Source organism: Chiloscyllium punctatum, chromosome 22 (assembly GCF_047496795.1).
Source record: "Chiloscyllium punctatum isolate Juve2018m chromosome 22, sChiPun1.3, whole genome shotgun sequence".
Lineage (NCBI taxonomy): Eukaryota > Metazoa > Chordata > Chondrichthyes > Orectolobiformes > Hemiscylliidae > Chiloscyllium > Chiloscyllium punctatum.
The window spans coordinates 71431769-71457885 of NC_092760.1; the positions used below are offsets into that span (position 1 = coordinate 71431769).

Here is a 26117-nt window from a genome sequence, read left to right on the forward strand (position 1 = left end):
TGTCTGAACCTGCTTGTTTTTTTTTGGAAGCCTGGACAGTTGCTTGTTGACTCCTTTGTCTGTTCCTGTTTGGCTTTGCATGATACGGTCAAAATGGAGTTGGAGGGTTAGTTGTGATGTTCTTAGAAATTTACCGATTTTGCATCATTTGTGAGGTTGACACCATTGGTGCTCCAAAAGGAATATTGAGGCTGTTCATGCCTATGATTGAGAGTTATCCAATTTCAGCAATTCCAGGATTACTGCCACTGTTTTTGAAGCATACCAAATTGAAATGCGTTTAGAAATATGTTGGGGAAAATGCAGTAAAATTAATGTCAGTGACAACACTTTTGTAATTGATTTGATTGAGTCCTCAGCATCTTTTTGTGAGCTGCTAGTTTTAATGTGCTTACATTTACTTGAATTCTGTTGCAGACAAATTATTGTAATACCAGTGTGCTCACCTCACTAAATCCTTGTTATCCATGAAGTATTGGGCTATGGACATTCTGCTGCTACTCGTCTGCAATTCTTGAATGTACCATGAGTCAGTGAAAATAAAAAACAGTCAGGTCTGGGGCTGATTTCTTGAGTACCTAATCTTCAGACAGCAAATCAATAGGTAATGAGGATTGAATGTATAATCAGTGGTAACGATGCTACGAACAGTATTTTAATGGCCACGTTCTTTTCTTTATTTTTAATTAGTATTCTTGGCGTATTTCATGAAATCAGCAGCAAAAGAGGGCACCCCTTTCAGTTAACATGGATTGAAACATGGCAAAATAATCTGGCTTGAATTAATTGATCTCAGTTGTGGTTGAACTGGAAAAGCTTGAAAGAAACTGATATTGCTTATTTGTGAAAAGTGAGCCAGTCAGCATACTGATAACACTGTTTACATGTCACTCGCTCGCATGCTGATGGGACAGTTTGCAAAGCTGCAGTGCAAACCAAAACTACGCAGACTGTCACTCTTGGTGAACAAGCATGGGATTAGACCACAATTTCTGAAGGAATGAGGATCCATATTTGTAACTCATTTTCGGTGCCAGAGCAATTCTGTCATAATTCACATTTAAAAGGGTACTTAAATAACTACCTGTTGGATTTACTCAACAAATCTACAAACACCATGACATTCAGTGCATCTCAGTATTGAGATGGACGTCACATTACTGACTTTGGGATGGCAACAGTGGAGTAGTGCAACTCAGACAGCAACCGTTGGATATTTATTCAAGCGTGCATCTGTTCCTCACCTATGTTACTATATCTGTGAGCAACAGTAAACACAATTAGTTGAGTTATGTATTTGACAAATTCTGGCTGGAGATTGCTTGTTTATGGCTATTTTTGTTGCGAGCTGAGCAAATCAAATTGAAGCTGGACTTAATAAGTTGTTCAAACAATAGTGAATACACACTGGACTTGGGAGGCACTGAACTGTGAACTTTGCTTATGACTGCTGACAAACTAAAATTTTTTTTTAAAGTGTAGGCAATAAATTGAAACTAGGATTAAATGCATTGTGAATCATCTGTTTGCAGTAAGGCGTTGAACACTTTTGTTTCTAACAAGCTTTTTTGTGTTAAATCCTTCTAGATAATGAGTTGAACCGCCATTTCAATTTTTTTGTATACTTTGTCACTTTTCTCACGGAATGCAGCCATTGCTAGTCAGCAATTGTGTCTCATCCCTACTTGCCCTTCAAGTGAATGTCTTGAAAGGCTATTTGAGGGCAGTTAAGAGTCAGTCACATTATTTTGGTCAGGAGTTGACATGGAGACCAGACAAGTCAGATTACTTTCACCTGGGGCATTAATGAAACAGATGTTCTGTTCGAACAGATTTCCTTAAATCATGCGACAGTGTGTTCCGATTACTGTGTGGGGCTTTGCAAATGCAATGTGCACTTTCTTTACTTCTGTTATCCAAACCAAGTTATTTTTCTAGTGGCAGGTAGGAACACTTCTTGTGTCAACTTCTTTCTCTTGTCTGTGTTTCATCTGCTCCCACGATCTCTTGGATGAGCAGAAAATTTATGGACACGTGTAAAAGGATACCCCAGGAAAACTTCTGTGACTTTGTTTTCTCTTGCATTTCATAAAAGGAGGAGACTTCGTAATTGAAAGTGCTGTTTTAGTGAATGCACGTTCAATTTGCTTTTTGAGAGTTAAGATCTTCAGCACTAAATGCACTGCTTTGGAACTGGGAAGGATCAAGAGTGCAAGCTTTGCTTTGCACGCTGTATCGTCCCAGAACTTATGTAAAAGAAGCAGCAGAGAGTGCTTGGTTTTAAATGGATCCACCTGACAGTTTTATATTTCACTTGCTCAGAAAAGTGATTGTTCTCTCTTCCTCGCTTATTCAAATCTGAGCCGTGGATGTCACAATGCCACATCTCCTCACATCTCGCTTTGACTCTGGCTTTTGCCATTGATCTTGGTTTGCAGCTTTGAGATTTGAACTGAAATTGTTATGGCGAGTCTCATTATTGCATGTGAACTATGTTTAGCGAATACTATCCATAATTGAAACAGTGTTGATCTTCATCAGAAACAAATATAACTGTTATTTTAGCTTCAAGCTTTTTTTTAAACTTAGAATTTGTTGACATTCACTGTTTGTGATCATTTTAAATGGTGTGAATAACTTTTGTACTGACAAAAGATAAGAAAGACTACAGGAGTAGATCATTCAAGCCCTTAAGCTTCCCATACCATTCAGGAGATTATGGCTGATCTGCTCAGGCCTCGACTTTTCCTTCATTCCAATCCATCTTCAGTCTCAACCCCCTGATATTTCTGAAATGTATCTAACTGTTGTCAAAAATACGACATCATGTCCACAACTCTTGCAGACAGAGAATTTAAGACTTTCACTAGTGTTCCTGCTTGCGTTGTTTCTCTTTCGCAGAGAAAAAAGATTCCCAGTCCTCTGGCCTGCCGTTTGGTTTTTACCACTTTGTATGCTGCCTGTTTGGCTGATCTTCGTGACCATCTTCCCATTGAAACCTTTTTAGCTGAGTGTAATGAAATGTCTGGTTAAATGTCTGCAACTGCACCTATACTAACCTTCTCCTTAATCTATTTATCCCAGCCACCAAGGGCAGTCTTTCTTCATACGTCTTCAATTATCTTCAGTAAAGTGAGAGATACCTGTTTGAGAACTGAGTTGCCCTCCCTCCAACAGAATTTGAAATTCTGCCAAGTTGCGATTGCTCCTCTTTGACGATCCTTATCTAAAAGACATGTTAGTAATTCTACCTCAATACACATTACGTTGCTAGATCAAACATAGACTGTTCCCAGAGAGGTTCTGCATTATAACGCTCAAAAGAAACAGTTGCTGAAGCAGTCCACGGCTACTACTACTGTGTTAACCTAGCACATCTGATTTGCCCAGTCAATATGCAGTTGAAAAACACTGACAATTTTCCTTTTTTTTTGCATGCCTTCATTATTTACTGATACTTTGTCTAATAGTAAGGCATTTCCTTTGGGAACAGGAAGACTGCTTCTGCTATGAATTCCTTCTGTTGCTGACTTTTATTTTCACCCAAACTGATTCCACCACATCATAAAATTGACTGTAACCATAAGAGCAAAAGTAGGATATTTGGGCTATTGAGTTTGCTTTGCCATTCACTGAGATGTTGCAGAACCGATATTCCTCAACTCCACATCCCTGATTTATCCCCTGACTGATTAAGTCGACGAAAGGCTGCAATAGATATCTCATGTTCCATTTGACACAACCCTATGCTGTAAAGAAGTCCACTGAATCGACACCCTCTGAGAGGGAAGGAAAATCCTCCTCCTCTGTCTTAACAGGGTGACTTCTTAGTCTGAGATTATCCCCTCTGCTCCTAGACACTCCTTCAAGAGGAAACAGAGAATTGCACCAATATTCCAATTTACCACTGCACTGAAGTTTTCCATTGTTCACAATGCTGCCCTCTCTTTATACTATATATTGTGTTTCCAGTCCTGGTTACTCTGCTGCCTTATCTGTAATAGTATGACCAAGAACCCAACCCCCCCCACCCCCCCCAGTTGGTTTTGCACTCAAGGTACGATTAGAATGGTCCATAAATAAGCACTAATCAAAACACCTGTCACTCTCCAGTCCAGTAGAAAAAAAACTAAAAGAAGCAGTCTATGTCTGTTTTAGATACAGAGTCTTCCTTTTTTAACACTCCACTGTTGCAGCAGGTAACCTGGAGCTTTTACCTCCAGCAACTAGCAGAAATCTTAACTTGCTTGAAAGCTGTCTGAAAGAGACATTTTCGCACCACTGTCAACATGTTTCTGCAAGAGAAACAGTATAAAACACACAATCACACTAATAGCTATCAGGTTGTGTTAATTTTTCATTTTGTGCTGTCAACTTGTGTCTTAGTTCTAAGATGATCACTTTTGTGGTTCTGCTTTTTAATGTACCTCTGAGCTACTTGAAATACCTCAGAATCTTTTTCCTCATTCTACATCTGTCATTGGTATCCAAGTGAACCACAATAACTGGGTCCTTCCTTTCCCATTCAAAGTTCTTGTCCAGAACCATAACAAATGTACATCTCGGCACATTTGGGAGCACAGCCCACAAGACTCTGCCTTTGTTGCGGAGAAGATGCTCTATTCCCCTTGCTACGGTATCACCAATTACCACCCCATTTCTTTCTTTTGCTCCCCCAGCTCAAATGGCAGCCCGGTTTGCTGAGTTAACTGATGTGCCCTCCAATCTGGAAATAAATCCTCGACTGTTGAACTATCACATTGGTTGTCTCACTTAGTCATGGTTCAGAGTGTTTGACTACAGGCCAATACGTCAACTGCAACACATTGCCTGCCCAGCCATTGCAATTGCGTTGTAACTAGTTCTGCTGCTAAATATTTTAAGTAAGTTCCATAAGTTTTTTTCTTTAACTGTAATAATGTCTCCTGATTTTAGTCACTTAGTCATTTCTCCCCATGTCTGCATGGGTTTCCTCCAGGTGCACCAATTTGCTCCCAAAGTCCAAAGATGTGCAGGTCAGGTGAATCGGCCAAGCGAAATTGCCCGTAGTGTTAGGTGCATTAGTCAGAGGGAAATGGGTCTGGGAGGGTTGCTCTTCGGAGGGTCGGTGTGGACTGGTTGGGCCAAAGGGCCTGTTTCCACACTGTAGGGAATCTAATCTAATCCAAATCTTAAAAAAAATCCAATAAGATGTGGAAGAAATAGCCACAACTTACTTAGCTGTTTCCTCTGATGTCACACTTTGACTCTGACGGGTAGAGAAAAAGATTGAAGTGGTTCTTTGTTGCTGGTTTGTATCTTCAGCCACTTCCACCATTCTAATGCAGGTCTGCTGCCTGAGTTGGCTTAACAATGATGCTGACTTGCTCCACACTCCAAACTTCATACTGGTCAGCAGTTGTTGTCAGACTTTGAGCAGAATATCAGTGTGTTTTAATTTAGCTGCTTGTATCCGGCAGCACGGTGGCTCAGTGCCAGGGTCCCAGGTTCGATTCCAGCCTGGGCAACTCTGCAAACTCCACAGAGACATTCTCCCTGTGGGTTACCTCCATGTACTCTGGTTTCTTCCCACATTCCAAAGATGTGCAGGTCAGGTGAATTGGCCATGCTACGTTGTCCACAGTTGTTGAGTGCATTAGTTGGGGGTGTGTTACTCTTCAGATGGTAGGTGTGGACTTGTTGGGCCGAAGGACCTGTTTGCATACTATAGGGAATCTAATCTAGTCTCATTATCCATAGGATTTCTATATAAAGCTAAGTGTATTTGGAACACCAGCAGGTGCAGGCAATTCAGTCCATTGAGCTTGCTGTGCTATTCTGTACAATCATGGGTGAGCATTCACATTTAAACACTTCTTCTCTCTCTTCCCCCCCCGCACGCAGGTAACCTATCTTTACTGGCATTGAGAAATCTGTCAATTTCCTTTTTAAGATACTCACTGCTGTTCTGCAGTCTAGTTTGTGTGCTTTAATTTCTCCTTGTCAATCTACTTTATCCAGTCTTTTGAAACTTCAAGAATGCTATGTCCACCAAAAGCCCTAGTCATATTCTCACTGAACTCTGAATCAGTTTATTTACATCAGCTTTCTTGTTCACAAGTCAATGCTGATTATGCTCAGTCAGTTACAGCATCCACTTATGTTCTTCTTTACACATTGTAGCAACACCACCCCATCCCATGTATAAATTCCCTGCTTTCTTTCTCCTTAACCTGTTAAATTGGGGTGTGATATTTGCAACTTTGCAGTAGGCACTGCCAGTCCAGAATGTATAGAATTTTGAAAGATGCCTCTCAATGCGTTCAGTATCGCAGAAGTCATTTCCTCCAACACTTCATATGTTGGGGACTGATGACCTTTGAATCTCCTGAATTTCTCGAACCCAACCTTTTTTCTTCGTCATAGAGATGTACAGCATGGAAACAGACCCTTCGGTCCAACAAGTTCATGCCGACCAGATATCCCAATCCAATCTAGTCCCACCTACCAGCATCTGGCCCATATACCTCCAAACCCTTCCTATTCATATACCTATCCCAAATACCACCTCAAATGTTGCAATTGTACCAGCCTCCTCTACATCCTCTGGCAGCTCATTCTATACGCTTACCACCCTCTGCATGAAAATTTTGCCCCTTATGTCTCTTTTATATCTTCCCCTCTCACTGTAAACCTATGCCCTCTAGTTCTGGACTCCCCGACCCCAGGGAAAAAGACTTTGTCTACTTATCCTATCCATGCCCCTCATAATTTAGTATTCTCTATAATGTAGGTCACCCCATTCTTCATTTCTCTTCTCCTTTGGTCACTAATTCTGAGATATCTTTTTTAAAATCTTGGTCTGAAGGTGGATCCAATATTTTGGAATGATTGTAAAATTTGATTTATTGAAAGATTTGAGGGGAATTTGAAAGAATTGTGACAATACATTTAAGTAGCTATGTGATTTTAGCATTTGGATTGCAAAGCTGAGGCAATTGGTACTTGTGCTTTACGTTTTATGGCAGCCTTTGCTTCTGGACATGTCGTGAATGTATTTGCTGAGGAGGGCCTCAGTGCCTCTACAGAAACTGCTACTGCTTGGCTTTTATCACATGTGGGGGATACTTGCCTGTGCTGGATGTAATTTCAGATGCATCTACACTAGAGTTTAATTGTGTCCAGGCTGCATTTCACCCACTGGGTGGGTATTATGCTTTTGCCAGGGCAAGAAATTCTACATGAGAAATATCAGCATAAAGTAATGAAGTTAGGCAGTTTCATTTGAATTTGAGCTAAGTATTTGCTTGTCTTTGTGTGAAGATTTGATCACAAATTTAAGTCTCAACAATGCATGAGAAAATGCTAAATCTGTTCAAATGTGCGTTCACCTTGTCTCCTATTTCGTTTCACATTTATTTGTAGGTTTTTCTCTTCTCTCTAGAGTAAATGTGCAATGCAATTGTTAATCCCAAAACATTTGTGTCATTCACTTTTAATACAGACAAAACAGAGCATTTGGTTAAGACTGGAAAAAAGTAACTTTTTTTCAAGTGTTAAGAGCTTTTGCAGCAGATGAACAAAAGCATTGCAGTTATACAGAGCAGATGATGCCACTTCTATTTTCATAAGGCATGAATACAGTTAATAGCGGTTTTTATAATTGTAGTACCCTGCTGTGTTTGTGGATTATATTAGCGTTGTATTTTGCAATGATCAAGTTGGGGCATGAAACGCCATGGAAGTGATATGTTTAGGCAAGTTTTGCAGAATCTGAATTATGCATCTTTGAAACCAAGAAACATGGGATGTAAAATGGAAATGACGATGCGCTGAGTGGGTGGTTTTGAATCTTGTGTTGTCTTGTTAGTCGATTTTAGAGTTGGCACTTTGTGTGCATTTGTTACAGCTGTTGTGTTCAGCAATTTTTAATTAGAAATTTCCCTTTTGTTTAAGGGTAAGCTGGATGACTACCAAGAAAGGCTTGATCGAGGCGAAGTCCTTAACCAAGACCAGTTGGTAAGTGATTTCTGGATTTTTAACTTTAAAAACACATAATTATGGGAAGTACACACTCTCTCCTCTGACGCGGAGGGCTTTTATTGGAAAGATCATTGTGGGTGTACCAGTCAAATACTCATGCAATTGTTTTTGAAGTAATAGATCCACTCCCCATCCCACCATACAATTGAGGAACAGAAATGTAATTCTAATTAAAGATAGAATGTGAATTGCAAGGGATGTTTGCAGTGATGGTGTCTGTTCTCTGTGGTGATGTTACTAGTTTAGAAGTAGTGCCAATGGAATCAGTGTTACAGCCTCAACCTTTCTCAATTTATGTTTTAAAAAACTGTTTTGAATGAACTATCTGAGGAGTGGTTGCTATATGTAATGTTGAAGCAAAGATGAGTCAGAAACTAAGTTATGAAGAGGACATGAGAAAACTACAAACAAATAACTGGGTGGGCAATGATGTGGCAATTGAAGATATGCAGGTAAATGTGACATTCATTTTGACAGGGGGAATAAAAGCAAAATGATCTAAACAGGGAGAGATTGCCGAGCTCTGAAAGACAGAGGGCGAAAAACGCATAAAATAGGAGCAGAAGTAAGCTATTTGCCCCCAGCCTTGCAATTTCTGTATTACTCCCATCCCTTCGATCCCTTTAGTTCTAAGAAGTATATCTAGCTCTTCAACTGCATTCTTTGGTACAGAATTCCATAGGCTTGCCACTTTTTGCACGAGGAAGTTTTCCTCATCTCCGTTCTAAATGGCCTACCCATATTGTTAGTCTGAGACCACTGGTTCTGGACTATCTGATCATTGGGAGGATCGTTTCTACATTTACCCTGTCCTGTCTTGTCTCGTTAGAATTTTACATGTCTCAATGACACCTCCTCTTCCCCCCCCCCCCCCCCCCCCCCACCATTGTTCTAAAGTTCTGTGAATCGAGCCCTAACTGATCCAGTCTCTCAAAATACAGTTGTGCTATCCAAGCGATCAGCCTGATGAACCTCAGTTGCACTCGCATTCCAGACCACCCTTTGTGTGGTAAGTAAACCACAAGTGCACACGATACTTAGTTGTTGTTTCGCATGGCCCTGTGAAAGCCAACATAGCATTGACTTGCTTCAGCTCCCATTGCCCCTGCATATTTAGTTTCAACAACTGGTGCGCAAGACACCCAGGTCTTGTACCTGATTATTGCTGTTAATTATAATCTGCCTTTGTTTTACTGATCTAAACGGAAAACTTTGCATTCACCCACATGATATTTCACCTGCAATGCATCTTCCATGTGAGTCAAAACTTGTCCAAATCAGCGTTTTTCTGTGCTCCTCAGCTTACCATCCCATCTAGTTGTATATTAGCTGCAAACTTGGAAATATTGCATTTATTTCCCTTCGATAAATAATTAATATTTATTCTAAGTAACTGGGGTTCAAGCACTGGCCTCTCTGGCCACTGGTTACTGCCACTCAAAAAAGACTGGTTCATTTCTATTCTTCCTGCCTGTGAATCAATTCTCTATCCACATCAATGCAATGCCCCTCATTGGCCTGTAAACTTTAAGTAAAAGCAATCTCATAAAGGAGACTTTTTTGAAAGCCTTCTGAAAGATCAAGTAAACTACGTCGTGAGCCATAGGCAGCGGCTGAATAGGCTATTTTCTTTGGTGCTTTGGGGGCTGACGGGTGACCTTTTATAGAGGTATATAAAATCATGAGGGGCATGGGTAAGCTAAATAGATGAGGTCTTTTCCCTGGGGTTGGGGGGTGGGGTCCAGAACTAGAGGATGTGGGTTCAGGGTGAGATGGGGAAAGTTTAAAAGGGCCTTTAAGGGGCAACGTTTTCAAGCAGAGGGTGATACATGTATGGAATGAGCTACCAGAGAAAGTGATGGAGGTTGGTACAATTACATCTTTTAAAAGGTATCTAGATGTGTGTATGAAGAGGACCAATATTTCTCTGCATCTTTTCTTAGAATGTTCTCAAAGGGGAAAGGGGCCAGCAGAAGGTCACTGTACACAGTGGAACCAAGAACCTAGGAAGGGAAAGGGTTAAGATTGTGAAGAGAGATTACAAAGAGTAAGGCAGGAATTTAAAAAGGAGGTCCTCGAGAGTAGTAATATCTGGGTTACTCCCGGTGCTACGAGCTAGTGAGGGCAGGAATAGGAGGATGGAGCAGATGAATGCATGGCTGAGCAGCTGGTGTCTGGGAGAAGGATTCACATTTTTGGATCATTGGAAACTCTCTCTCTTTTGGGGTAGAAGTGACCTGTAAAAGAAGAACGGATTGCACCTAAATTGGCAGGGGACTAATATACTGGCAGGGAGATTTGCTCGAGCTGCTCGGGAGGATTTAAACTAGTCAGTTGTGGGGGGGGGGAACCCAGGGAGATAGTGAGGAAAGAGATGAATCTGAGACTGGTTATTTGAGAACAGAAGAGAACCAAGCAGTCAGGGCAGGCAGGGACAAAGCAGAGAACAGGTAGGACTGATAAATGAAACTGCATTTATTTCAATGAAAGAGGCCTCACAGGGAAGGCAGATGAACTCAGGGTGTGGTTTGAAACATGGGGCAGGGAAATCTTAGCAATTACAGTAACATGGCTCAGGGATGGACAAGATTGGCAGCTTAATGTTCCAGAATACAAATGCTGCAGGAATAACAGATATGGAGGCAAGAGAGGAAGGGGAATGGCGTTTTTCATAAGGGATAGCATTACAGCTGTGCTGAGGGAGGATATTCCCAGAAATACATCCAGGGAAGTTATTTGGGTAGAACTGAGAAATAAGAAAGGGGTGATCACCTTATTGGGATTGTATTATAGATCCCCTAATAATCAGAGTGAAATTGAAAAACAAATTTGTCAGGAGATTTTAGTTATCTGTAAGAATAATAGGGTGGTTATGGTAGGGGATTTTAACTTTCCAAACAAAGACTGGGACTGTAATAGTGTTAATGGTTTAGATGGAGAGAAATTTAAATGTATACAAGAAAATGTTCTGATCCAGTATGTCGATGTACCTACTAGAGAAGGTGCAAAACCTGACCACTTGGGAAATAAGGCAGGGCAAGTGACTGAGGTGTCAGTGGGGGAGCACTTTGGGGCCAGCGACCATAATTCTATTAGTTTTAAAATAGTAATGGAAAAGGATATACCTGACTGAAAAGTTGTAGTTCTAAATTGGAGGAAGGCCAATATTGATGGTATTAGGCAAGAACTTTCAAAAGCTGATTGGGGGCAGATATTTGGAGGTAAAGGGATGGCTGGAAAATGGGAACCCTTCAGAAATGAGATAACGAGAATCCAGAGAAAGTGTATTCCTGTCAGGGTGAAAGGAAAGGCTGGTAGGTGTAGGGAATGCTGGATTACTAAAGAAATTGAGGGTTTGGTTAAGAAAATGAGGGAAGCATATGTCAGGTATAGGCAAGATAGATTGAGTGAATCCTTAGAGTATAAAGAAAGGAGTATATTTAAGAGGGAAATCAGGAGGGCAAAACGGGGACATCAGATAGCTTTGGCAAATAGAATTAAGGAGAATCCAAAGGGTTTTTGCAAATATATTAAGGACAAAAGGGTAACTAGGAGAGAATAGGGCATTTCAAGGTGATCTTTGTGTAGAGCTGCAGGAGATGGGGGAAATGCTAAGTGTGTATTTTGTATCAGTATTTACTGTGGAGAAGGACATGGAAGATATAGAATGTGGGGAAATAGATGGTGACATCTTGATAAATGTCCATATCACAGAGGAGGAAGTGCTGGATGTCTTGAAATGCACATAAGTGGATAAGTCCCCAGGATCTGATGAGATGTACCTGAACTCTGGGAAGCGATTGCTGGGCCTCTTATTGAGATAGTTGTATCCTCGATAGTCACAGGAAGACTGGAGGTTGGCTAACATGGTGCCACTGTTTAAGAAAGGTGGTAAGGACAAGGCAGGGAACTATAGACCAGTGAGCCTGACGTCAGTGGTGGGCAAGCTGTTGGAGGGAATCCTGAGGGACAGGATATACATGTATTTGGAAAGGCAGGGACTGATTAGGGATGGTCAGCATGGCTTTGTGCATGGGAAATCATGTCTCACAAACTTGACTGAGTTTTTTGAAGAAGTAACAAAGAGGATTGATGAGGGCAGAGTGGTAGATGCGATCTATATGGACTTCAGTAAAGCATTCGACAAGGTTCCCAGTGGGAGACTGATTAGCAAGGTTAGATCTCATGGAATACAGGGAGAACTAGCCATTTGGTACAGAACTGGCTCAAAGGTAGAAGACAGAGGGTGATGGTGGAGGGTTGTTTTTCAGACTGGAGGCCTGTGACCAGTGGAGTGCCATAAGGATCGGTGCTGTATCCACTACCTTTCATCATTTACATAAATGATTTGGATATGAGCATATGAGGTATAGCTAGTAAGTTTGCAGATGACACCAAAATTGTAGTGGACAGCGAAGGAGGTTACCTCAGATTACAACAGGATCTTGATCAGATGAGCCAGTAGACTGAGTAGTGGCAGATGGAGTTTAATTTAGATAAATGTGAGGTACTGCATTTTGGGAAAGCAAATTGTAGCAGGACTTATACAACTAATCATTAGGTCCTAGCTAGTGTTGCTGAACAAAGAGACCTGGGTGTGTAGGTTCATAGCTCCTTGAAAGTGGAGTCACAGGTAGATAGGATAGTGAAGAAGGCGTTTGGTATGCATACGTTTATTGATCAGTGTATTATGTACAGGAGTTGGGAGGTCATGTTGCGGCTGTACAGGACACTGGTTAAGCCACTGTTTGAATATTGTGTGCTGTTCTGGTCTCCTTCCTATTGGAAAGATGTTGTGAAACTTGAAAGGGTTCAGAAAATATTTACAAGGATGTTGCCAGGGTTGGAGGTTTTGAGCTATAGGGAGAGGTTGAATAGACTAGGGCTGTTTTCCCTCCAGTGTCTGAGACTGAGGGGTCACCTTATGGAGGTTTATAAATGCATGAGGGGCATGGATAGGCTAAATAGGCAAAGTCTTTTCCCTGGCGTCGGGGATTCCAGAACTAAAGGTCATAGGTTTAGGGTGAGAGGGGAAAGATATACAAGAGACCTAAGGGGCAACTTTTTCATGCAGAGAGTGGTGCGTGTATGGAATGAGCTGCCAGAGGAAGTGGTGGAGGCTAGTACAGTTGCAATATTTAAGAGGCATCTGAATGGGTATGTGAATAGGAAGGGTTTGGAGGGATATGGGCCAGGTGCTGGTAGGTGGGACGAGATTGGGTTGGGATATCTGGTCGGCATGAATGGGCTGGACCGCAAGGTCTATTTCTGTGCTGTATATCTCTATGACTCTATATCAAAAGGAACTTCTGCAATCACTTGTGTACCCTGCAGGTAAACCTGTCAACCTTTTTGCCCTCTTCTTAATCAAACCCATTGTCCGTGTTTACTGAAACTGAACTGCACTGGATCATCAGTCTGTTAGCTTTTTGGGTCAGTTTGTTTATCCCTTCTTTGGATCAAATATTGCCCCTGATTTTCCTAGCTAGCCATGGTTGGGCCATCTTTCCAATTTTATTTTTGTGCCTGGCAGGAATGAACAATTGTTAGATTTCCTCCATGCACCCTTGAAATGGTTGGCATTGCCTATCCACTGTCATCCCTTTCAGTAACGTTCCCCAATTTATCATGGTCACCTTGTGTTGAATACTATTATAGTTTGTTTAACTTCAAATCTGGGCACTCCTCTCCGAAGCAGATGGGCCTGGGATCTGAAGATTTGGGTGTCATTCATGAATCAGTAAATCTTAGGTCCAGCAAGGACTTAGGACTCTGACAGCATGTACCTCTTTTGTTAGAAGTGATCTAAATACAAGAGTAGAGACCATGATTAGTTCTTTGAGCTATATTTGGAATATTGTGTGCACTGCTGTATTGATCACCTTATTTAAGAAAGAATGTAATACTTTGGAAGCAGTTCAGACAAAGTTTATTAGTCTAATACCTGGAATGCACAGCTTAGCGGAAGAAATGTTAGAATAACTGGGGTTGTATTCTTTGAATTATACAAGAGCAAGATATCACTTAATTGAAACATACAAGATTCTGAAGACTGTTGCTAGTATGTGAAAAGGATGTTTCCCATTGTGGGAGTTTTTAGGGAAAGATGGTTTCTTTTAACTTTTCTATATATCTGATTGCGGACTGAAGTAGAAAAAGTATGGTTTGAAAAGTCACACATTACTAAGCTTTTTAAAAGCAAGTTAGCTGTCACTTAGTGGAAATACTGTTGACATAGCCACTTGTTAACTGTCACTTGGCTTCCACTAGTAATTTAAGTTGGACCTGGCAGGCGGTGTATAAAAGGAGCTTTGGTACTAGATCAGCCGAGTGACCCAATTATCAATGATGAAAGACTTTTATTCCTGCTAACAGCTATCTGGTTCTCCGCTAGCCAAACACTTGGGAGTGTGAATATTTGGTCAGTTATTAGATCTCTGCAAAGGCCCAACCCCTCTCTTCTCTGTTGTAAAACCCATCTTAAGCTTTGAGAAAGCTCGTTTATTTTTCCCTCAGCAGTTGGTGACAGATATGTCTCTTAATCAGTAAGCTTGAGACTTCGTAAATTTGAATCAGCCACCCTGAACCTTCTCCAAGCAAGTGACAGTATCTGGAGTAAGAGAATAGAGGAGCAGCATGTCCTCATAAATCAAAATAGTCATCTCAGTGGATCCTGTGAACAGGGACCATTAAATTGCTTTTCTAGTCTTGCCATTGACCCATCTCATTCATTGTTTTTTTCCTGTTTGTGTCTCTGTGTGCGGATTGGTGGAGGTCAGTCGGGGCCTGTTTTAACTGGCCCAGTTGTATAGTAATAGTTCGTAATTAGTTGTAGTTCTAAACTTTATTTATAATAAATAGTAATTCTTGTTGAGTGTAGAAACTTGGTCCATCTGTTTTATCAGTTTGGATCTAAGAGACTGGTAAATTGTGGAATTCTGCAGAATTATTAACATTAATTTTAATGTAGCGGGGCTTGATTATTCCTCACTGTGGTCACACACTGGTCATATTAAAACCAGGTGTCACATGAAAAAAAAAGACTGTCCATTTCAAACAAGTGAGAACTTTTTCTGAATGGTGAGACTTTGAAATCCTCATCCTACAGATGGTTGAGGCAGAAACTTTAATATTGTTACGGTGAAGGTCGCTGTTTGCTTGATGAGCAAGAGGATGACATCTTTTCATAGAAAGGTGGGAATCTGGGGTAACTAGATGAGTCATGCCATGTTGCAAAATGTTTAATGTGGTGGATAGGGATTGATCAGATTCAGCAACTTGTTCCTTTATTACGTTCACTCTTGTTGAATCTGCATTTTAATAGGCAAGTGGAAATGATTTTTTCACATGGCTGACTTTTGCCTTGTGACCTGTGTGTCCTGAGAAAAAAGCAGTTGTAATATTAGAAATACATGAATTGTTTTATAGTAGGTTATTGAATCTTGATGGTTATTAGCTCTGGCAATCAATCCCATATGTTTGAATGACATGCTAGTTATTTTCACTTGATGTTTGATAATCAGTGTTGTCATCCTTTGAACACAGCCACTGTTGCTCAAAGAGGGAAAATAACACGCAAAGATATGAAATAGTAGAAAATTGATATTGATGTTTTGATGTAGATATTTTTATCGGCACAGCAACTGTACATGTAGAAACAAACACACTGTTGGAAAAACTCTTATCTGGTATCGTCTGTGGAGAGAGAAACTCTTGGCATTTCGAGTCGGGAATGGCAAATTCAGAACTACCTTTCAGCACTTTACTGTTGTCAATGTGGTTGCACTATTATAGTTAGTTTTACCTGCGGGGGGAAAGATTAAAGTTTATTACAGATTTCTAAAACTGGTTTGTTGATGGCGTGATACTGGTATTTTCCAGGTTGACAAATTTGTAAGCTTTATGAAGAAAATTTTCATGAGTCACATTTATCCACTTGCTTCCACAGATTGCATCAAGGCATGTCTTCTACAATTGTCTTTGTGGAGGATTTAACAAGTTTGAAAAGTGGATGTTAAGTGTTTAAAGAAGTGGCATTGCACAGTTCTTAGATTTTCAGATGCTGCTTCCTGATTAGTAAATCCACAGACATTTAGGTAATCAATAAAACTGTGTTGCCTATATTTAACCCTTTACCAGAAAAGCTCATCTTAATTTTTTTTAATTCTATGTGGGCAGTTAAATTTTTAAATGCATGAATTACATCCCTGTCTGTCAAATATTCTGCAGTTTACTCTGCTGGGAATATGTCATTTTAATGGTTTGTCACTTGTAAGATTCACCAAGTGGAACGAACCGATTCCTAACACGCTTTTAGGAAAGCATTGTGCGATATAATTAGTTTTGTTGATGGGTATCAATCATGAGTAAAATATTTATTAATTTTCTTGTAGGAAGCTGTTGGAAAATTACAGGAAGTTGCAAATAACCTGGAGTTTGCTCGTGAATTGCAGAGGAGCTTCATTTCACTGGGCCAGGATGTAAGTATGCAAGCGATGTTTGGGGTGAGGAGGCAGTTAATACATTAATAACTGATCTATTTAAGGTGAGTGTCACCACTGTCTATCCACATATGGTAATATATGATACTACATAGATGCATTCTTTCCTTGTTGTCGATATGCTTGTTCCTTGTTTCACTTGCTTTTGTTTTGTTGATTTGTTACATATCCTTTGGGATATGAACATCACTGGCAACGTCAGCATATGCAACTGCTACCGAATTGCCACAAATAAGTAGCCTGCTGAGCTGTTAGGTAAGGCAAATGAGAGCCAGTCACGTTTTCAGATCAGAGAAGGAGGACAGATTTATTATTGGACCGGGCATTGTTGAGCCAGACAAGTTGTAAATGGCCAGTATATCCTTCTTCTTGCTTTTGTACCGAATGCTGTTTTGTCAAGTGGAGGGTCCTCTATGCCTTCTGAATCTACCCAATGTAATTGAATAATCTGTTTGTGTAACCTTCACAAACGTGTTCTTTTGTACCTTGTGCTGTATATTATGTATTCTAATTCAAGTGTAACCCTTCATGCATCTGTATCAAATTTCATGTGCTGTTTTTCTGCCCATTCTGCTAACTGGTCCGTGCCTTCTCGAAGTCCTTCTCTTAGTTCACAATGTTGCCAAGTATTGTGTCACAGGGATGCCAACACACATCCTTGTTGAGGCTGTTCAATTTCTTCTTTAGCTTTATTGACAGTGCTATTGTGTGGCACTTTTTCTGATGGCTTTTGAAAGTGGTTGGATGCTAAACTGGTTACATTACTCGAATATAACTCCAATTGAAATTACTATTGTAAAACGCAATTTTCCCTAAAATCAATGCTGGCTTTCTGGAACCCATGTTGGCTAATTAACTCTTTGTATTGTATGAAGTGAGAATTTCTGCAATGTTTCTTTGCCAGCACTGAGGTTCAAATAATTGGCCTGCAATTGCTGATCTTACTTTGTCGTTTGAACAAGGGTGTAACACTTGCAATTATCCAGTCCTTCAGCATCACCCTTGTTTCCAAAGAAGATGGGAAGATGATGCCAGAGGTTCAACAACATTTTGCTCTTGATCTCCTCCGTACCAACCTATACATAATAATGTTTTGAAGTTTTCTTTTTTGCAAGAGACATTCTACAGAACTTGAGTTTTTCCACTGGTTGTTAGGATAAAATCTGATTTGCTTGACGATATGTTATTTGAAATTGCTTATGTCAGGAGTAAAATAGCCATATTCAGTAAGGGATTACTGTATGTCAATAAAATAAAAAAAAAGCTGTACATCATTTTGGCACAATATTTATTTCCATGAGTAGGTTTGTTGCTCTGTGTATTTAAGCTTTAGTTTTACAAATTGACCTAATTAATTTGGGCTTTATTTTTACAGATTCAGAAATCGCTGAAGAAAGCAGCTCGACGGGAACAGCTAATGCGAGAGGAAGCAGAACAGAAGCGATTAAAAACTGTTCTTGAACTACAGTTTGTTTTGGACAAATTGGGTGATGATGATACACGCACTGACTTGAAGCAAGGTTGGAATGGGTCTCCTGTGCTTACTGAAGAAGAACTGGGAATGTTGGATGAATTCTACAAGCTGGTACAACCTGAACGGGACATGAACCTCAGGTACTGAGTTGCTATAATTCCTGGTTCTTCGTTAAGGAAGTATCTGTTGCTTCTTAAAAATAGAGGTATAACCTAAGTAAACTAATTTCATTGCCCATAGTTTTACCAAGGCACTGTAATCAGTACCGGCGATGTTGGGTGCTTATTGATTTCATTTTAGTTAATTTGTAACCATTTGATAAAACTGAGTGGCTTACTTTGCCATTTCAGAGGGCGATGTCTCCCACATTAGTGTTTGGAGTCACTAATAGACCAGAACAGGTAGGGTCAGATGGGACTTCAGAACAATAGATTATGGTTTTGTGGTTACCATTAGATTAATCTTTGAATTTCAGATTTATCAAATGAATTTAATTCTACAGGCTGCCACTACATAGTTAGAATCCATATTCCCAGAACATTAGTTTGGAACTCTGGATTAGTAGTCTGGTGACCTTAGTATGACACTGGCATCTTCCACTGCCACAGACACTTGGGAACTTAGTGCTTGGGAGTAGGCTGTTTTTTTGGGGGCCAGGCTCAAAGTACCTTTCAGTAAGATCCATATTTGATGTGGTTGTGGTCAAAATGCCACTTGCCTATCTGACCCTCATAATTCACGACTTATCTAAAATGTCTTGAAATCTGCCTTCAATAAATTCAATATCCAGCCTCCATAGCTTCTCGGCAAGAAAATTTCACATTCGAGCAATCCTCATGCTTTGTTTTGTTCACCCCGCCTCACCTCTGTTTTTAAAGGCAGACTTATTCATAAACTGTATCACCACTTGCAGAGTTCTAAGCAAGAGGCAAGGTCTTCATTGTATCCACCTTGTAAAATCCCTGGAAGATCTTGCATGCTTCAATAACAAGACCTCAGCTTTTCTCAGCTCCAGTGGCTCAAGGGCCAACACGTTCAATCCTTGTTCATAATATAATTCCTTCATTCCAGGGTGTGTTAATTTCTGAGTGAAAGGAGCTGAATAAAGTGGTCACCAAACTGTGTTGCAGAGAGATGTAGGGCTAGGAGGTGACTGAAAGTACGTTAATAATAAGCCTTTAATCCCATTTCTTATTGTGTCTTGTGAATCCAGTGTTCATTTCTAAGTCAGTTCTATGTTTATCTTTTTGTAATCTTTTTGTAATTGTATACATTCATTATCTGGATGATGGTACTGATGACAAAGACAGTGCCATAGCAGCATTGGAATCTTGGGTTGCAAAACATCAAGAGAAAGTATGGTGTGTTTATTTTACTGCACAACAGAAGTATATATGTTTATTTAGTTACTGCTTGGAAAGCAAAGTAAAATTAGAAGTTGCCGAACAGAGTTGCAACCGTGAATTCCTGTTATATCTAATACGATAATGTGCTCGGTGAAGTAAGAGTTTATGTCTAATTGTGGGGCTAGCTTCTTGATGTAATATTCTTAAGGACAATTACAGTTGGTTTTAAAAACATTACCTAAGGCAAGTCTGTGTAATGACCAAGTATTGACAGGCTAAGACAAGCGAGGAGGGCACTGACGAGTGTGCACACCTCTACCTGCCATGTAGTAACAATTTTATGACATTGATCAACATGTCCCTTGAGCCTTTTCCTTGTCTGAATGCTGCTACAACAGCTGCAAAAAAGATTTCATGAAGAACATTTCTCTGAAAAGAGGCTTCAGTCCAACCTGTAGAAAAACCTGCTTTGAAATCTGCACTCATGCGTTGGCAACTCTGACACATTCCACCACAGCGGCTTATACAATTCACAAAATTCTAAGCTAGTCATCCATAAGTTTGCTCTACACTCAATAGATCCTTGGAAAAATTTGCTGATCTAATCTGCAACTTCACCCAAAGCCATTAAGTTCTGTTCTTGGTCATATTCTGTCTGTGTAGTAAGTTTGCAACCTGTGTGTAATTTTGATAGATAATGTTTACAGACAAACAGTTTAACAAAAAGCTACATAAGGATGGTGGAGGAAACACTTGGAAGAAAAAAGATATACATTTATCATTTTAAAAGTATGCAATACCATTGTGAAAAACCAACATAATATCTAATCATTTTAAAAAATATTTTGAGCTGTGCCTTAGCACTTGCATTAAAGTTCTTTGCTGCTTTTCAGTGCTAAGTGGCATAACAAAGGGGTGGTGTCAAGCAAATTAATTTGGTAATTAATGCAGCAGATTCGTTTTGGGCAATTCTGAATTTACTGTAACTGTTTGAGACAGTTTGGGGTGGCAGGCAAACTATTGGGTCACTTTGTTAACAAGTACAGGACCACAATTCAGAAATAAGCACTTGACTAACTCCAATGTCGTTTCAAGGTTGTCTGATTTGCAGATAAAGCATTTGTCAGTTAATTTAAGACAACATTTGTACATTGATATTTCAAATTTAGCTGAGAAAAATCTTGCTTATTGGCCTTTAGCTGTTATGTCACTTATTTAATCCACCTGGGCCTATGTTTAGTATTGCAACCAGAATATGTTGTTATCAAACTGTTGAGTATTTTGTTGAGGGTTGAGCAAGTATGGGATGTTTTTTCTAATTATTATTATTTCATGACTCTGGTATTAATCCAAAGATCATGCATTTAGCTGTTTGGCTTTCTAATTTAGCTCAGTTATTTACCTCTTCACTCGAACCTCTTTCTTATTCCCACCTATGTCACGAGTACAATGATGGGGTCGTTTTTCCACTCAACTTTCTTTCCTTAAACCAGATGAGCAGTGCCTGTCAGCTGCAGAGAACATTATTGAACAATGTAACTGTGGTTTGCAGTAATAAAACTGTGTTCCTTTTTACTCCACACTTGAATGGCTACCTGCACTTGTGCAGACAAAAGCAGGGATTGCAAGAGCTGCAAGAACCTCTAGCCTGTTGGATATTTGCAGGGGATCATACTCATCCATTTGCTCCCTTTAGGGTCTCCCAGGGGATTATTCTCTTGACAACCCAGTTCATTTCTTGGTCGCATTTCTTCCTGTCACCTTAACAGGCAGGTGCAAAAGATTCCTTTTTAACCTTTATCTGTCCAAGGTCCCAAACGTTTCTTTCAGCTGAAAAACCAGTTTACATGTGAGCATCTCAATTCAGTCCACAAGCTGACTCCAGCTTTATGGTTGCCTGTCATTTTCATCTCATTTACCATCATGCTGATGTCTGTCTTCAGTATCCTGAAGTATGGCAGAGAAACACAGCTTTCGCTTTCTTGCCTTTTGAGCTGTACATGACCAGTTCTTTGTCATTTAATTTCTTCTGTCTCTCTCTTAACATAGACCTTCCCTTTTACCACCTCATCTCTCCAACACTTTCGTAAAGCTCATTGTATAGTATGAAAACGTATAAAAGTCTGAAAGGTCATTGTTCCAAATGTCTCTGAAATTTTGCCTGATCTGCTGGTACTATGCAGTTTTTATCTCAGACTTACCATATCTGAGTTATTTTGCTTTTGTATAAATTGTTTATGGATTACTTCATGGTTTATATTCAAGTCATCAGCTACTTGGAACCAGTGAGCCCTGTTTTATTGGCTTTGCTTGGGAGGTATAGTTTTGTTACTTGGCACATCTGTCAGCTGCATTGTTAACCTGAGGCCTCAACCAATGACTTCAGTTTGTGTTACAGAGCCAGCTGGCATTTGAAGTTGATTGCAAATTTGTTTATGAACTTAGGGTAATAGAGTAGAAACAGTCTGAGAAGGGTTTGTTAGCTACAAAATTCATGAGCATATTCTGAATTGTGGGAGGTACATGTAATTGCAAGTACTTACTTTTGCACTTATTGTATTCTTGACGTCCCTTAATCCATGTTTTGGACCCCTCCAGGCTTGTGTCAAGAAGATAAAGATGTAATGTGGGTCATTAAATGTTCCCTTTACATTTGTGCTGATGTTATTTTCTGGTTTATAGGTTGTGTGAACAATTTGAACAAGCTTCAGTGCACTTATGGGACCTACTGGAAGGAAAAGACAAAAAAGTTGGGGCCACAACTTGTGAGTATCTGAATGCAAGCCTGATAAAAACACAAATTTGGAAAGTGAAGCTTCGACAGATGTTTAAGTTTAGTCACAAGGACTTGATGTGATTATCTAGGTAACTTTCACATCTCAAAGTAAAAATAATGCTCCACGTGAGTGTCTTGATTTTAATTTTTTTTTGCAATTATGTCACTGCCACTCTAAAACTAGTTCTAAATATTTGCCACCAGTGTTTGAAGCTGGTTGTGGAATCATTACGACTCAGAAGGAACCTACTTGGTCTATTGCTTCTGCACTGACTCTCCAAGTCATTTAGCGGTTTCCCTGCTGCCTTTTGATAAACTTGCACATTCTTTTCCAATAATAATCCAATCCCTTTTGAATATCTTGATTGAACCTCTCTCTTTTACACACTGAAGTAGTGCATTTAAGACTTTAATCACTCTTTGCGCGGGAAAAACTTTTTTGCTCTTATCACTGATTTTTAAATTACTTGTGACCCCTCATTCTTGATCATTCCACATTTTCTCCCTGTCTGCTCTTTTTGGACATTTCATGACTTTGATTACTTGGACCGACTCTCTCCTCCATTGTTCTTCGGCAGAGAAGATCATTCGAAATTCTTCAGTCTTTGTAACTGAAGTTGCTCATCCCTGGTAGCATTCTGATGTATCTTTTTTTGCACTCTTGCCAATACCTTGACGTTATTGGAACCCTTGTTGATTTTACCCTTTGTTTTACTCTTGTCAATTTTGGTTTGCAAGGGTGAGCTGAATGTGACCTTTGAACGGTGTGCAACAACTTGTCTTCCTTTAAGAAAAGGAACAATCAACTTGTTTGTGAGGCCAGGCCTGACATTTAATTGCAAGTTGGTTCTTGATCAAAGCATTCCATTAATTTTTCAATACTGATGGAAAGCAGTGTGTTTAACTAGCATGTAGATGTTTGGCCATTAATGAGATCACTATATTGGAATTAGTGCGAGCAAGTTGTTGGGAGTCTGATGGTTAAACAGAGAGAGAGAGAGCGCGCCAGGGTTTGACTTGGTTTTGGACTGTTTCTGTGAGGAGTTTGGCTGTTATGTTACAGTGTGAAGATTTGAAGCTTGCTGCCTAACCCTTCATCCTCAGCTATTAGAGGTCCAGAGCATAGAACCTAAGTTATAAGTGTGACTGAAACTTCAGAATGACTTGCAAAGGTGACGCTGTTTCATGTCTTCAGAAAATCAACGATTAGACCATTATGCATCCCTGTGGAACAAGATTTAGTGAAAACTGCTTATGTAATCTCACCTTTGTTAAAATTTAATTTGTCAGAGAACTGTGTTTATTGGTCTGTTTGTGAGATTTGTTGGTCTGTTTGTCTTGTGTGATAGGAATAAAACCAAAGTTACTGGACTTAAATTGTTGACGTGAATTTGATATTTTGTTTAATGTTTTTGCTTGGCTAAAGTCTATGTATTGCTACTAAATGCTAAGTCTTTTGGTTAAGCTGTTGACCAGGTGTCTAGAATTGATTATTCACATGGCCTGGGGTCGGTTACAAAAGGCAGTATTGGACCGTGTAATTTCCCTACTGGTTGCAACCTTGTTGCATTGTTTTATCAATACCTATTCACTACAGTAAACTAAGGTAATGGTTTGCATATCTGTCTGCCCTGATGAAATTTGGTAGTGAATTCTGCAAGTTTCCAAGCTTACTATCTCTGTTTTCTTGCCATTGTGCCATTCAGTTGGCGAGTGTTGCATTTGGTGTCCCAAAAGAGTTTTTATATAAAAGGGACATTCCTTAACTACACTGTATGCTTTCTCAGCCACTCCTTCTGTCAGTGACTTATGTGCATATTTACTTGTGTCCCTCTATTCCCTACCCCTTTAGAGATATACTGTTTATTTTGCATTGTCTATCTGTGTTCTCATTATCAGAATGATTCCCCTAATTTCTCAGCATTGGATTTCATATGCTGCTTGAATATCCATTTTAGCATTTTGTGTGATCTTCTGAAATTGTACGCCATCATAGTTCAGTTGACTTTTTCATTTGGGTATTGCTTGATAGGCCAGAGTTTGCTGCCTCTCCTGAATTAACTCAGATCAGTGATGAGCTGCCTCCTTGAACCACTGTCGTGCTTGTAACATAGCTGCGTACAATATACTGGTTGTGAGGGACTTCCAGGATTCTGACCCGCAGAACACTGAAGGAACCGTACTATTCCAGCAAATCGGCTGTCTTTGTAGGAGCTCTGCTTAATTATTGTGAGTTGGATTTAAACTAGATGGGCACGGATGAGATCCTCATGAGTTAGTTCAGAGCGGAGGTGAAATTCGGAGTTGAAGCACAAGCCGAAATGGCAGAGAAATAAAGGATGGATAAGAAAGAAGTTAGTTTAGTAAGGCTAAATAGAATGTATTTTAATGCAAGAAGTCTGTGAAATATGATAGATGACCTGAGGACACCTGTAAATAAGTGGGTGGAATGGTATATCAAAGCAATATCTGTGACTTGGATGAAAGATGTGCAGGATTGACAGCTCCATGTTTGTGGTTATGGAGTTTTCCGATGATACAAAGCGGGCCAGAGTAGAGGTTAGTGTGTCACAGTGTCAAGCAGGAATCCATTATAGTGGAGGGTGGTGATGGCTTGGAAGGATCTTCAAATGAGGCTGTTTGCAGTAAAGAAACAAACACTCTCTTGGGTGTCTATGATGGCGCCAGTCAGAGACGTATAAGAAAATTACAGAAATAGTACAAGCTTTCAACTGCCTAAATATGAAGTTGTATGTTTTTTCAGTGTGCAAGGCAAAGAGGGTGTGAAATTCTTTGATTGCACCCCCAACACAGAGCCCAACAAGATTGGGGATGAACTTTGACAGGTGGAAGGTGTCAGGATGGGGAGCATCTTGAGATGGTTATTTGTAAGTTTTAACAAAGTTATGATCACTATGGAAATGAGTATGGATAGACCAGGTTTTAAAAAGTTGGAAAGTGACGAAAGAACAACTTTAGGAAGATAAAATATAATTTGGCCCAAGTGGACTGGGGGAGCAGTTAGGTGGAGCAGTAGGAAACCAACAAGGAGGCAATAACCAGAGCAGTGGGAAAATGTGTTCCTCTAAAGACAAAGCAGTGGTATCAAGACTGGAGAGCCGTGGGTATCAAGGGACATAAAGATTAAGGTGGAGCAGAAAAATTTGACAGGTAATAAGCGCGTGGTATAGCAGAGTCATTAGAGAAATACAAGACGTGCAGGGAGGTATCTAAGAAAATGATTTTAGAAAGCAAAGAGAGAGCACATGACTTGGAATGCAGGTCCATAGCTCCTTGAAAGTGGAGTTGCAGATAGATAGGACAGTGAAGACTGCATTCGGTATGCTTTCCTTTATTGGTCAGAGTATTGAGTACAGGAGTTGGGAGGTCATGTTGCAGCTGTACAGAACATTGGTTAGGCCACTGTTGGAATATTGCATGCAACTCTGGTCTCCTTCTTATCGGAAAGATGGTGTGAAACTTGGAAAGGTTCAGAAAACATTTACAAGGATGTTGCCAGGTTTGGAGGATTTGAGCTATAGGGAGAGGCTGAACAGGCTAGGGCTGTTTTCCCTGGAGTGTCGGAAGCTGAGGGTTGACCTTATAGAGGTTTACAAAATTACGAGGGGCATGGATAGGATAAATAGACAGTCTTTTCCCTGGGGTCAAGGAGTCCAGACCTCGAGGGCATAGGTTTAGGGTGAGGGGGAAAGATATAAAAGAGACCTAAGGGGCAGCTTTTTCATGCAGAGGGTAGTACATGTATGGAATGAGCTGCAAGAGGATGTGGTGGAGGCTGGTACAATTGCAACATTTAAGAGGCATTTGGATGGGTATATGAATAGGAAGGGTTTGGATGGATGTGGGCCAGGTGCTGGCAGGTGGGACTAGATTGGGTTGGGATATCTGGTCAGCATGGACAGGTTGGACCGAAGGGTCTGTTTCCATGCTGTACATCTCTATGACTCTATGAAAGCTTCAGTGAGTAGAATAAAGGA

General features: G+C 40.1%; 1 protein-coding gene across 1 annotated transcript in view; it reads left to right on the forward strand.

The window, feature by feature from the left end:
• Nucleotides 1-26117, forward strand: part of caprin1b (cell cycle associated protein 1b) — a 111051-nt gene that overhangs the window by 5293 nt on the left and 79641 nt on the right. Inside the window, exons 2-5 of the mRNA XM_072592640.1 lie at nucleotides 7936-7998; nucleotides 16416-16502; nucleotides 17899-18137; nucleotides 22026-22108. Of these exons, the coding sequence (XP_072448741.1) occupies nucleotides 7936-7998; nucleotides 16416-16502; nucleotides 17899-18137; nucleotides 22026-22108 (472 nt within the window). The remainder of the gene's footprint in view (nucleotides 1-7935; nucleotides 7999-16415; nucleotides 16503-17898; nucleotides 18138-22025; nucleotides 22109-26117) is intronic.